Raw genomic sequence first — 12,247 nt, 5'->3', positions numbered from 1 at the left:
GGAATGGGAACTGACTTGCCCAAAGCCTTAGCCAAGATCAGGCTGGAAATAGAAACCAGAGCACCAGAGATTAACATCAAGAAGCCAAGATGAGAAAATAAAAGAATGAGACGTAGTTGTCTAGACAGGATGACAAAGAGCAGAGGCCACTTACTGCAGCAACGCCAGCTCCCAAGGTCTAAGTCACTGGGCCAGAGAGTCATAGCAACACCTAAGTATTTATAGAAACAGGAACTGAGTTTAATTGGAGGGGCGGAGGCAAGAGATGAAATCATGTTAACTCTGTCCCGGCTAGGGGCAGAGATGATAACTAGAGAAACTGAGTCCCCAAAAGAGAGATTAAAATGGGGAAAGCAGAACCAAGGACAGAAACAGAGATAGAAAAGTGAGAGAGAAGTGATAATAGGGAGACATAAAATACATAAGTTGAGCAAGAAAAACAGAGACGAGAGAGACAAGAGCAGAGAGCTGGCTAGAATATATACATACATACATACATACATATATATGTACATGTATGTGTCCTTTCTATCTCTGAAATGGGCTAGGTAAACACCTACAGGCCCACTTTCATATAACTCCCTGGTAGAGATAATCCTGTCTTGTTTCATTTTGTTTGTTTTGTTTTGTTTTGTTTTTCAGGCATGACTTCTCAAATATATTCCCCCCAGGCAACTAGAAAGTGACATGCAGTGGTTAATTTTGTGTGCCCCAACCTTTGGTCAACACATCACTGAGAGTTTCTGTGATCCTGTTCTTAGGATGTGGCTATCATTTGAGTCGGAAACTGACTAAAGTCGGCTGTGCTCACTAATGTGGGTGCCTCTTATCCCACCAAATGAAGCCTGAATAAAAGAAAAGCCCTGGCCTTCTCATGAACAAGAAGGGTCTCCTCTTAGTGTGTATATGAACCATGTTTCCCTCACATGTGGGTTCTAGAATTTTACTTTTATATGTCATAATTTTATTGTATATATATATATATATATATATATATATATATATATATATATATGACATGAAAGCAGAAAGAAGATCAGGAGGAGGAAAAGACTAACGGGAAGAATAATTGGAGGGAGGACTAAAGGGAGGGAACAGGTGGGAGTAAATACCATCCAAGTTCAAAGAATCTATGCCAACAAGAAGAAATTCTTAAAGGGTTAGGGAGATGGCTCAGTGGGTAAGAGCACCTGCCATGCAAACATGAAGACCTGAGGCAGAATCCCCAGCACCCACATAAAAAGCTGGTGAGGTAACCTGGGAATCTGTAATCCCAGCATTGTGGACAGAGAAACAGAAGGGTCACTGGGGCTTGCTGACTACCAGCCTAGCTCCAGGTTCAGTGAGGGGCCTGGTCTCAAGGGAATAGGGCAGAGGGTGATAGAGCAGGGCAAAGCAGGACGCCCAATGTCTGATCTTCATAGTCACACTCATAAGTATATACACGTGCATGCGCGCCTATGCATATACCACACACATAAAATCTTTTACAAGAAAAGAAAAAGAAGAAGAAGAAGAAGAAGAAGAAGAAGAAGAAGAAGAAGAAGGCTGGCTGTGGTGGTGCATGCCTTTAATCCCAGCACCCAGGAGGCAGAGGCAGGCAGATCTCTAAGTTCGAGTCCAGCCTGGTCTACAGAGAGAGTTCCAGGAAAGTCAAGGCTACACAGAGAAACCCTGTCTCAAAAAAGAAAGAAAGAAAGAAAGAAAGAAAGAAAGAAAGAAAGAAAGAAAGAAAGAAAGAAAGAAAGAAAGAAAGAAAGAAAAATAACTTCCTACCCTACCTACTCTAGGAAGGACCATGGGTCTCCTCTGGCCTTCTGATTCAAACTGAAACATTGGTTCATGGGGTTTGAACCTGCTGGCTTTCAGAATTGAACCAACACCTCCAGCACTCTTGAGTCTTCAGCTTGCTGACTGCAGGTCATGAAACGTCTCATTTTTATAATCACAAATGTTTTTTTAAGATTTATTTTTTAATTGTATTATTCATGCGTGTCTGTGTGGGGTGTATGCATGTGTATGCAAGTGCCTGTGGAGGCCAGAAGAGGGCGTAGGATCCCCTGGAACTAGCCACTAACCACCACCTCCCCTTTCTGGGACCCCAATCAGATCCTCTGCAATAACAGTACTCTCTCTTGACTGCTGAGCCATCTCTCTACTGCCATGACCCCCCAAATTTTTATGATATAGGAGTCTTAATAATCAGCTCCTGACCCTGCTTAGAGATCTATCCTTTCTTCTGCTGTTAACGATCTAACCACCAAACGATTTTCTCAAGTGCACTTGGCCAGCTCTCACTTGCCTCAAGTCCTTCACATTAATTGTTCCCTCTACCAGAGGGGCTCCCTCTGCCCAAAGCCCCAGATACGGCTGCCTGCCTGAAATCTTCAAGTTTTCTCCCAACTTGACATCCTCATTGTGACCTACCCTGACTCTTCACAGCTCCTGATGCCCTCATTATCTCCACTGGTCATGTCTTTCTCATAGCACAATTAAATAATAATAATAATGATTACCATGTATCACAGCACTTTCTGACGTAATATAAAATTTTCTTAGTGCTTTTCTTTCCCCCATTAAAATGCAAACCATGGCTGTTTGGTTCACTGATCTACCCAAGCACCTACAGAGTGTCTGGTGTATATTAAGCACTTAAATTGTTGAATGAATATACCTCCCTAGTGACACCTTATGAAGCCATCACAAAGAAAGCACTGTTAGCCTGGCATGATGGTTCATGCCTATAATATAATTCAGGAAGCTAAGGCAAGGAGGTTGGGGTGAATTCAGGGCCAGCTTGACCTATATAGTGAACTCCAGCCAGCACGGACTGCAGAGTAGACCCTGACTTCAAAAATAAGCAAAGGGAGGGAGGGAGGGAGGGAGGGAGGGAGGGAGGGAGGGAAGGAAGGAAGGAAGGAAGGAAGGAAGGAAGGAAGGAAGGAAGGAAGGAAGGAAGGAAGGAAGGAAGGAAGGAAGGAAGGAAGGAAGGAAGGAAGGAAGGAAGCCCCTTTAAAAGTCACTTTGACATTTAATATCCAATTTAAGTCTAAAACAAGAATTGAGACCTTTACCCTACTCTGTACCGCCATCTGGTGGCAATTGTGTAGATTGCTAGTTGTTTCTCTCCCCCGCCCCCTCCCCCGCCACACACACAGGCGGTCCCAAAGTTACTAGGAACTACTTTGGCCTGCTCCTCACAGAGTGCGTATCGGACGGAAATTAAAGCGCACACAGCTCACTAAAACCACCAGCCGGATATTCCAGTACCCAATAGTCATCAAGAGCTGACTCACGTGATACAAACTCAACCAACCAAGTTCCTAATACTGCCCAACTCACGCCCTTCCGCCTTGGGCTCCCTCTTTCTCGGAAAGATGGCATCCCCAGCCGTACCGCCAAGTGTCCCTCCTGCTACTGTGGCCACAGCCCCGGCGCCGGCCGCCACCGCAGCCCCGACTTCAGCCCCGACAGCGCCCACGCCAGCTCCGGCGCCGGCTGCTGCTCCCGCTGCGGCCCCGGCGCCCGCCTCGTCCTCCGACCCTGCGGCAGCTACGCCTGCCGCACCGGGCCAGACACCGGCCTCCACGCCGGCCCCTGCGCAGACGCCGGCACCCTCGCAGCCCGGGCCCGCCCTCCCGGGGCCTTTCCCCGGCGGCCGCGTGGTCAGGCTACACCCGGTCATTTTGGCCTCCATCGTGGACAGCTACGAGCGACGCAACGAGGGAGCTGCCCGGGTTATCGGAACCCTGCTGGGTGAGTGCTGGAGAAAAGAGTGTTTTCTTCCCGTTCATCTCCCCCCTGCTCTATTTCCTCTCGTTCCATCGCCTTTGAACTCTTAACCTGTTTCTCTTTTGCACCTTCTTGATGTGGCTTGCTTTCCCAAGTGACTTGAATCCTGCTGAATTACTGTTATGTTGAGCGACAGAAATGTGCAAGGAGTAGGTATGAGCTATTGAGTAGTTTGTGGCAATTGATCTACAAGTTATTTTATATTCCTATCAGCGAAGTACGGAGAGTGCATGTTGCCAAAAATGAACTCAAATGCCAGCAAGAAGTTTAAAGTTCTTGCCTTTTAATCACAGTACCCACATTTCCCCTCTTATCCACTGACTGACCATCACTTCCACCACATGTAGGGGAAGAGGATGTGTCAGAAGCTTTCCCCAATTCAACAAAAAACCAGGTTTGTTCAAAACCTATTCCGGATATATAATACTTTGTTCTCCTGAACTTTTAAGGCAGACAGACGTTCAGTCCCAAGAACCTCCCTCATACCAGTTTCTAGTGGAATAAAACCTGTGTGTGCTCAGGTCCAAATTTCTGCCCCCACCTCAATTCCATTTGGACACAAACGATGATATTAACTGTTTACAAGCAACCTTAAAATGAAGAGTAGTCATCGGGCGGCGGTAGTGCACACCTTTAATCCCAGCACTCAGGAGGCAGAGCCAGGCGGATCTCTGTGAGTTCAAGGCCAGCTTGGTCTACAGAGCGAGATCCAGGACAGGCACCAAAAACTACACAGAGAAACCCTGTCTCCAAAAGAAAAAAAAAAGTAGTCTTTTCTTTGCCTGTGTTACAGATTTGGGGAAGTAGTTTATGTTAAACTGGTTTGTAAAACTGAAAAGCACTGAAGACTGTTGAATACATTTCTCTCTCTGGGAACTGCTGGTCCTGTCAGACTTGCTTACACCCTGCTTCGTGACAGCTTTTAAACACTGGCAGTCCATTCTAGTTATATCCATCATTTCTCTCTTATTGGTAGCAGTTCTTGCACTGTGGAAGACCATTCAAGTACACAAAGAGGACAGGATATGTAGTCAGACTCCAGCAATTATTAGCTTTGTGTCTTGGGACAAATCACCAGAGATCTAGTTCTTTGGGGGGCTTCTTTAGCAGACAGTTTTTATGAGAATGAAATTATTACAGAAAGCAACTAATGGCTGGCACACCTCAGGTACAGCAGCTATTGGTCACCCTCTACTACATAGGAGGCCCCACCATACATTTCTTTGACAGTGTAGCACTTTACAGAAACTTACAGTTGATACATTGTCTCTCATCAAAACACACTTGCATTTCCTTCGCCACAAGTATCTTCCATTCTCTCCATTTTATTTCGTTTCCACAAGAATAATCCTAACTTCCCTTTATTTTTAACCTCTCCCGGTGTGTTAGTATTCTGTAACTGCCCTACTGTGAGCTTCTATAGCTACAAATGTTTTCATCACTTGACAAATACTTAGGCTGTCTAATTTCCAGTCTCTGGAGCTGGTTAACTAGAGGACTCCGTGTCTACCCAAGGTTTGTGTTTCACGCTGTTTATCTTAGGGAGGCAGCTGTAGTCTATAGATTCTCTATCAGACAGAATTCTGCTCGGTGCTCCCACTGCTACAAAGCAGTTGAGTTGTTGATAGAAAAACAAATGAAGCAGTATGTGCTTTGTAGGAGCTTGGGCTTTTCATAGGTTGACATGACTTTGTAAAAGATTTTGTTTGACTAAATGAAATCATTAGTGACTTTCATGCACCATAAAACTGTTAGGTACTTAGAATTCAAAATTAGTCAAAGGAACACTGTTGTAACCTTAAACCCAAGAGGGAAACATGGTCCCTGTACTGTAGATGTGATGCCTGTTCTGCTAGCAGGGTGTCCTGTGGAAATACAGAGACTTAACTACTTCACTACTGTGAAGGAGTCACAGAAGAGATATGAAAGATCATGGTAAGGTGTAACATTTTCAGTGTGGAATAAGTCCTTAAATGGCCAGTGTCCACATGTGATTCCCAAAGGAGCAAGACCTGAACTTAGAATTTTATATTTTACAATAAGACCTGACTTTTAAATTGTTTTCAGTGAATATACCCACGGGTTATAATTCTTTGTGAGCACTACTAAACTTAGTGTCCTTCATCCTTTAAACAAAAACTTTAGCTATTCAAATTATAGAGCATCTTTATAAAGATATCCTTTAAATTCCATAAGTTTGAAATTCCTGATAATACTTGGGAATGCTAACCTTTTATCCCTGAATTTCAAAAAAAATAACGTGCCGGGAATTTGAAAACTGAGAAATTTGCTTTCACTTTATGTAATGGTTCTAAACTGTATCACTGTTGAGAAGTAAACATATTTTAAGAACGCTCTTGGCAAGTCCACTGTCTGAAGAGGTCAGCATTCCCAGCTTGTGAGAGGGTTGCTCCCAGTGGTTCTGGGCACCAGCCTCTGGGGCAGGAGTCACAGGGAGCTAGCTGAGAGTGTTGCAGTCTCATCTCAGTGGGAGGCTCTTGAGCAGCTGGGGGACAAGGAGGAATTAGAGAATGTGGCTGCTTTGGGAGAGTAGTAGACCTGAGCTGGGCCTAGACAACAGATTGAGGGCGTTCTAGTAAAGTAAAAGCACTTGAGAAGTCGGGGCACAGAGGGGTGGCGAATTCAAAGGTAGGAAGTAGAGATGGAGGGCATGGCATGGTCAGGAGAGCAGCATTAGAGAGTGATTTCTAGGTCTTCAGTTGTGCATAAAAGAAGGGAACTATGGACTTTGACTTGGCTTGGTGTATATTCCTTCTGAGATGCCATGGAGTGTGGCAGTGGACTTGTCGAGTTAGGGAAATTGAGTGAGAAAGGCTGCCGAGATGGTTCACAAGCCTGACCTTCTTTTCATTCCTGGAACTCATGTGGTGGAAGGAGAAAATGAACTCCTGCAGATTGTCCTCTGACCTCCACAGGTCAGCAGTTGCACATGCTCACCCACAATCAATCAATGTAAAATAAAGACAGAATTTAACAACAAGTGAAGAGAATGTAAAGAGATGTGGACAGTATGTGTCAGCCACCAGAAGATAAGAAGTAACTGAAATCATAAAAGTGGACAAAAATCACCTACCATAGGGATTGGCAGCTGTGTTTTAAAAAAAAAAAAAAAAAGTCAGGGAATATTTTTAGCTTTGTGTGCAGCCTGTAACAGCTACTCAACTCTGCCTTTGTAGCAAAAAAGCCATAAATAATGCACAAGAGATTGGGCAAGTAAGCGTTTATTAGCTGAAATGTTTCTGGGTCAGGACTTGACCTAGAAAAGGAACATAGAGCAAAAACTAGGAACACTAGGAATGCTGAAAACCTGAGGTGTCAGAGGAAGAGCCGACAGATTAGGAAGAGAAGGGAGAAAACCAGAAGAGACTGCTGCCGTGGAGACCCTGAGGCAAAAAGGCTCTGAAATGGAGGAAGTAGTCATGCTGATCAGATGGGGATGAGTGATCAGGTGAGAACGTGTACCTGTGGGTTTAAGAACATGGTTCAGAAAACAGAACCATAGCACTAGCAGACAAATTAAACCACCAGCAGGGACGTGTTATAATAGGGTGCGGGGGAGCTTGCGGGGAGGTGCCAGCACATTATAAGAGACTAAAGTTGGGACCCATGGCTCAGTGAGATCCAGGAACTAATGTGAGGATATCAGAACACAAACGATGATGTTGATCCGCAGGTAGAGAGGTGAGATAAGCTGGTCCAAAGGGAGGTCCAAGTAACTCTGACAACTGTATACAGTGACATTAGGCTGTTCTATTGGCAGTCTGTCTTCAGTGAGCTGTGCAGGTTAACATACAGGGAGAAACTCTAGAGCCGTAGGAACCCTTTGGGGGTTGAATGACATTTTCACAGGGGTCACCGAAAGCCGTTGAAAAACATATTTACATTGTAGTTCATAACAGTAGCAAAATGACAGTTGTGAAGTAGCAACAAAAATAATTTTATGGCTGAGGTCACCACAACATGAAGGAAAGTCACAGCATTAGGAAGGTTGAGAACCGCTGCTCTAGAGAGTGAAGAGTGGGTATTATGGGGAAGGGCTGGTAGTGGAAAATATTGTAAAGGAAGACTTAACCCTATTTGGTGATAGAAGGAAGAGTTGAAGGTCACTGCAGAGTTTGAGGTCTCTGGAAAATACTGGTTCTGTTGATGCTGAACTTGGGGCTAATGTGTTGGCTTCATGTTTGTTGGCTTGAGGAGACCTCCAAAAGCATTTTAAAACTAGGAGCTGGAGCTACCACTCAGTTGATAGAGTACTTGCCTACTGTGCACGAAGCACTGATTTCAGTCCCCAGCACCACATAAACCAGGTGTGGTGGTGCACATCTGTAATCCTAGCACTTGGGTGGTAGAGACATGAGGCTCAGAAGTTCTTGTTCATCTGTAGTTACAAAGGACTGACTCCAAAAACAAAAAAAGAGAAAGAAAAAGGTAGTCATTGCCTGTGGGATCCCAGGATTATGTAACACCTGGCCATTCTCTCTTTACCAGGAACTGTTGACAAGCACTCAGTGGAAGTCACCAACTGCTTTTCAGTGCCACACAATGAGTCAGAAGATGAAGTGAGTTGAGTGGACTTCAGCCTCCCCTGTGCAGTTCATGGCCATTCATCTGCTGGCTTCCCTCCCGGCCCCCTGGGCCTCTTCATCTGGTGGGGGTGCTCCTTCCTATTCAGTTTTAATGTGTACTTCTAGCTTCTTAACTTCCTCTCCTGACTTCTCTCTTAGGTGGCTGTTGACATGGAGTTTGCTAAGAATATGTATGAATTGCACAAAAAAGTCTCCCCAAATGAGCTCATCCTAGGCTGGTAAGTTGATGGGAGTGGGTGGATGGAAAGTCTTCATTGAGGGCCAGCCTTGTTTGTCCTCGGACTAGATCCTGTCTCACCTTTCAGAGAGTATTCAAAGCTTGAGCCTATAAATTCGGTATTTTGATGATAATTCTGATCCTATAAAGGCAAGAATATTTATTTTCACTGATATCTTTTGTTATTGCAAAGTTTGTTAACACTGTTAATTACTGCCGACGTAGTGTCAGGACCCCAGAGACATCCATGCCACTGTTGTCTTTGGTATTGGCATCAGGCATTGTGCACCTACAACTGCTCTGTTTTCCAGGTATGCGACAGGCCATGACATCACAGAACATTCAGTGCTGATCCATGAGTACTACAGCCGAGAGGCCCCAAACCCCATTCACCTCACTGTGGACACAGGTCTCCAGAATGGGCGCATGAGCATCAAGGCTTATGTTAGGTGAGTCCTGGGCAATAGGGGCATTTAAGGTGACCCATTATGCCTGGATGACACCCCACTCCTACCCCACTCAAGTCTAATTCTGCACACATTGTCTCTTCAGGAACTTGATTCCTCTTTTGACAGCTGTCATTAGAGAAGTTTCTGAAGCAAGTCTGACCCCTAATTTACACTCTCTGATCCTACTTAAACTGGAGGACTTGTTGCGTGTGACCATTCCAAATGGTAGTGCCTTTGGTGCATGAGCAAACCACCGTGTTTCATTTGTCATCTTTCTGGGACAGTCCCCACGTGGTGTGTTTATCATGGTCCTCATGTGACCTTTTTCATGGCTGTTCTGAATTACCTTTAGTTTTTCATTGTTTCGTTTGCTTTCTGTTGCTGTGATAAAACTGACCAAAACCAACTTGGGAAGGAAAGGGCTTATCTTACCCTGTAGGTCACAGTCTGTCATTGAGGGAAGTCAGGGCAGGAACCTAAAGCAAAACCAGAGTACTGTTGCCTACTTCCTGTTCCCTGGCTTGTTGAGACTACTTTCTTCTAAAGCAGTCTCAACCCAGGACCCAGGTCCTGGGTCTTCACCCAGGTCCTGGGTCTTCACCCAGGACCACCACCACCCACATCAATCATCCATCAAGAAAATGCCCCCACAGACTTGCCTACAGGCCAGTCTAGTGACAAAATCGAAGTTCTTCTTTCCAGATAACCCTAGCTTATGTCAGATAGACAAAAATAAAAAATAAAAACCCTAACCAGCACATTCATTATTCCTAGAAGTTAGTTGCACAGTATTTATAAAGTAGAGGATGCTAGCCTTGTTTGGGACACATCTTTTAAGCTGGGCTTACGTAGACTTTTAGATGATAACATTGCAGTGTTCACACACAGCTTGCCAACAGCTACACCACCATTTGTCAGGGCTTGCAGGGAAGGCTTTAGCAGCTGAGGAGGGAAGAGTTATTACTACAGCTTGAGCCTGTTGATATGCAGAGCCTTCCACTTCACCCCCTTCTTAGTCTCGACAAATTCAGCCTCTTTAAAACTCAAATGAAAATACGGAGTTGAAATAGTAAACACAATTTTAGTGAAGTTACTTCTAGCACCAAGTCCAGTGGTTTGGGGCATAAGTCAGTTTGGTCTTTGGTGATAAGAGGCTCAGGCCCAGAAAAGGACTGCTCTGGTGTGTCTGTTTTCCCTGAAGATGGATGTCTAGGCAGCCAGGAACATCCAGAGTCCTGTCTCCATTGCTGGCATTATGGTGTATGAAGTCATCCTATAAGGGGCCAGGCCAAGGAGGAACAGGAAAGTTTTCTAGATAGTTCTAGGACAGTCCTGGCCTTCTCAAGTGCAAGGTATTACCTTTGTGACTGCTTTCCCACCCTAGTCTAGCCATGCAGACTGCTCCCAAGGCATCTCTTTACCTTTTTCTCCTCCTTCCCCAGCACTTTAATGGGTGTCCCTGGGAGGACCATGGGAGTGATGTTCACACCTCTCACCGTGAAGTATGCGTATTATGACACTGAACGCATTGGAGGTGAGTTTCCTTCCCCCACTCTACACCCCTAGAGACCCCAGGCTTATTCAGGGGAGGGAGCTGGTTCTCTGTGACAAAGATGAAGGGCTTAGGTAGCTTAAAGAACACTGATCCAGGTTCATGCTAACTAGAAGTTGAGGGTTGTTCAGGGTAGGAAATTGTCAGTCTCACAGGCCACATAATCTCTATATAATGCCAGATGGAAGAACTGAGCTCTCCAGAGAAAGAGTGAGTGGAGAGCAGGGATTTGGGGAGCTGACTGCATTCAGAGAGGGTGGAGAGAGTTAGTAGGTGGTTAATAACCTCTTGTCATGGCTGTTTTCTCTGTTGTCTCTTACTGCCTGCCCCACACTCCCACAGTTGACCTCATCATGAAGACGTGTTTTAGCCCCAACCGGGTGATTGGACTCTCAAGTGACCTACAGCAAGTGGGAGGAGCCTCAGCTCGCATCCAGGATGCTCTAAGCACAGTATTGCAGTATGCTGAGGATGTGCTGGTGAGAAGCGGGGAGGGAAAGCGAGGGAGGGCTGACGAGACAGTACCTAACAGTGCCTCACCGAGTCTGTTCTGTGCTCAGTCTGGAAAAGTGTCTGCTGACAACACTGTAGGCCGCTTCCTGATGAGCCTGGTCAATCAAGTACCCAAGATAGTTCCTGATGACTTTGAGACCATGCTCAACAGCAACATCAATGTGAGTGCCATGGCTGGACCCTGGAAGTTGGGTAGAGGAAGGCTGCTACACAGTCCAGGGTGGAGGCAGTATAGTGTGTTCAGGGGATCTCCTCCTCTAAGTGCTTGTCTGAAGTGCTACTGGTATTGCCATGACTTGTTAACTAGACTCAGGTAGAAGACCTGCTAAAATTCAAGGCAACAAAGACAATTTCTAATTTTTCCCATCTGTGTTCACAGGACACACACACCCATACTCCACAAGTCTCCATTACAGTCCCTATTCTATAAGCATCAGTAGAGAGGATAGTGTTCACAAGCACATTACCTTCCTGGTTTGCACCTTCAACCCATGCTGAGTCTGGCCCAACTGTCATTTGGACTCTGCACAGCCAGTGTCCACAGTGAAGCTGGCCAGTGCCAGCCTGTCTGTCCCCTTTCCATTCACTGTTTTCCTTTGTCTTTCAGGACCTGCTGATGGTGACCTACCTGGCCAATCTCACCCAGTCACAGATTGCCCTCAATGAGAAACTTGTCAACCTGTGAATGAGCCCCCAAGAGACACTGGTGCTGGTCAGACTGAAGTGGAGGCAAAGGGTTTCTTTGTGGTCTTGAGTCACAATGACTCAGTCAACTACTTGGGACTCCTAATAAACATAGCCTACCTTTTGTAAATGAACTTTATCTGATGTGACTTTATTGTTGGCTGGGAGAAAGAAAAGTGTTCTTGAGCTCATACAGAAGCCAGGGAGTGGGCACTGTAGGGAGAAGCTGGTTATGTGTTGGCATGACTCATCAGCAGTAGGTGCACCCACAGCCCAGGCTGTTTGCTTCACCCAGCACCATACTAGACCTTCTTGGCACAATCAATGGCTTTACAGTCACATTTTTTTCTTTTTCTAACTCTTAGAATCATAGCAAATGGAATCTCCAAAATTGTTTATAGTTGTTTTTTTTCCCCCCCATGGCTTTGTGTTT

General features: G+C 45.3%; 1 protein-coding gene across 1 annotated transcript; it reads left to right on the top strand.

Annotated features, from left to right (window-relative positions):
* Positions 1 to 3,285: 3,285 nt before the first annotated feature.
* Positions 3,286 to 11,948, top strand: Eif3f (eukaryotic translation initiation factor 3 subunit F). Its single transcript, XM_059269117.1, has 8 exons — positions 3,286 to 3,756; positions 8,302 to 8,372; positions 8,538 to 8,617; positions 8,928 to 9,065; positions 10,508 to 10,599; positions 10,960 to 11,096; positions 11,178 to 11,291; positions 11,738 to 11,948. Exons 1-8 carry the CDS (start codon positions 3,378 to 3,380, stop codon positions 11,813 to 11,815), a joined length of 1,089 nt encoding a protein of 362 aa, XP_059125100.1. The 5' UTR covers positions 3,286 to 3,377; the 3' UTR covers positions 11,816 to 11,948.
* Positions 11,949 to 12,247: the final 299 nt, after the last annotated feature.

Source organism: Peromyscus eremicus, chromosome 1 (genome assembly GCF_949786415.1).
Source record: "Peromyscus eremicus chromosome 1, PerEre_H2_v1, whole genome shotgun sequence".
Taxonomy (NCBI): Eukaryota; Metazoa; Chordata; class Mammalia; order Rodentia; family Cricetidae; genus Peromyscus; species Peromyscus eremicus.
The sequence above is the reverse complement of the archived record's forward strand: the minus strand, read 5'-3'. Positions and strand labels throughout refer to the sequence as shown.

Excerpts from the sequence above, each read along its gene's own strand:
- Eif3f (XM_059269117.1), top strand. The coding sequence starts at position 3,378 with ATGGCATCCCCAGCCGTACCGCCAAGTGTCCCTCCTGCTACTGTGGCC. Across the intron at positions 3,757-8,301 it reads GGTTATCGGAACCCTGCTGG|GAACTGTTGACAAGCACTCA; the intron begins GTGAGTGCTGGA and ends TCTCTTTACCAG. Across the intron at positions 11,292-11,737 it reads TGCTCAACAGCAACATCAAT|GACCTGCTGATGGTGACCTA; the intron begins GTGAGTGCCATG and ends TTTGTCTTTCAG.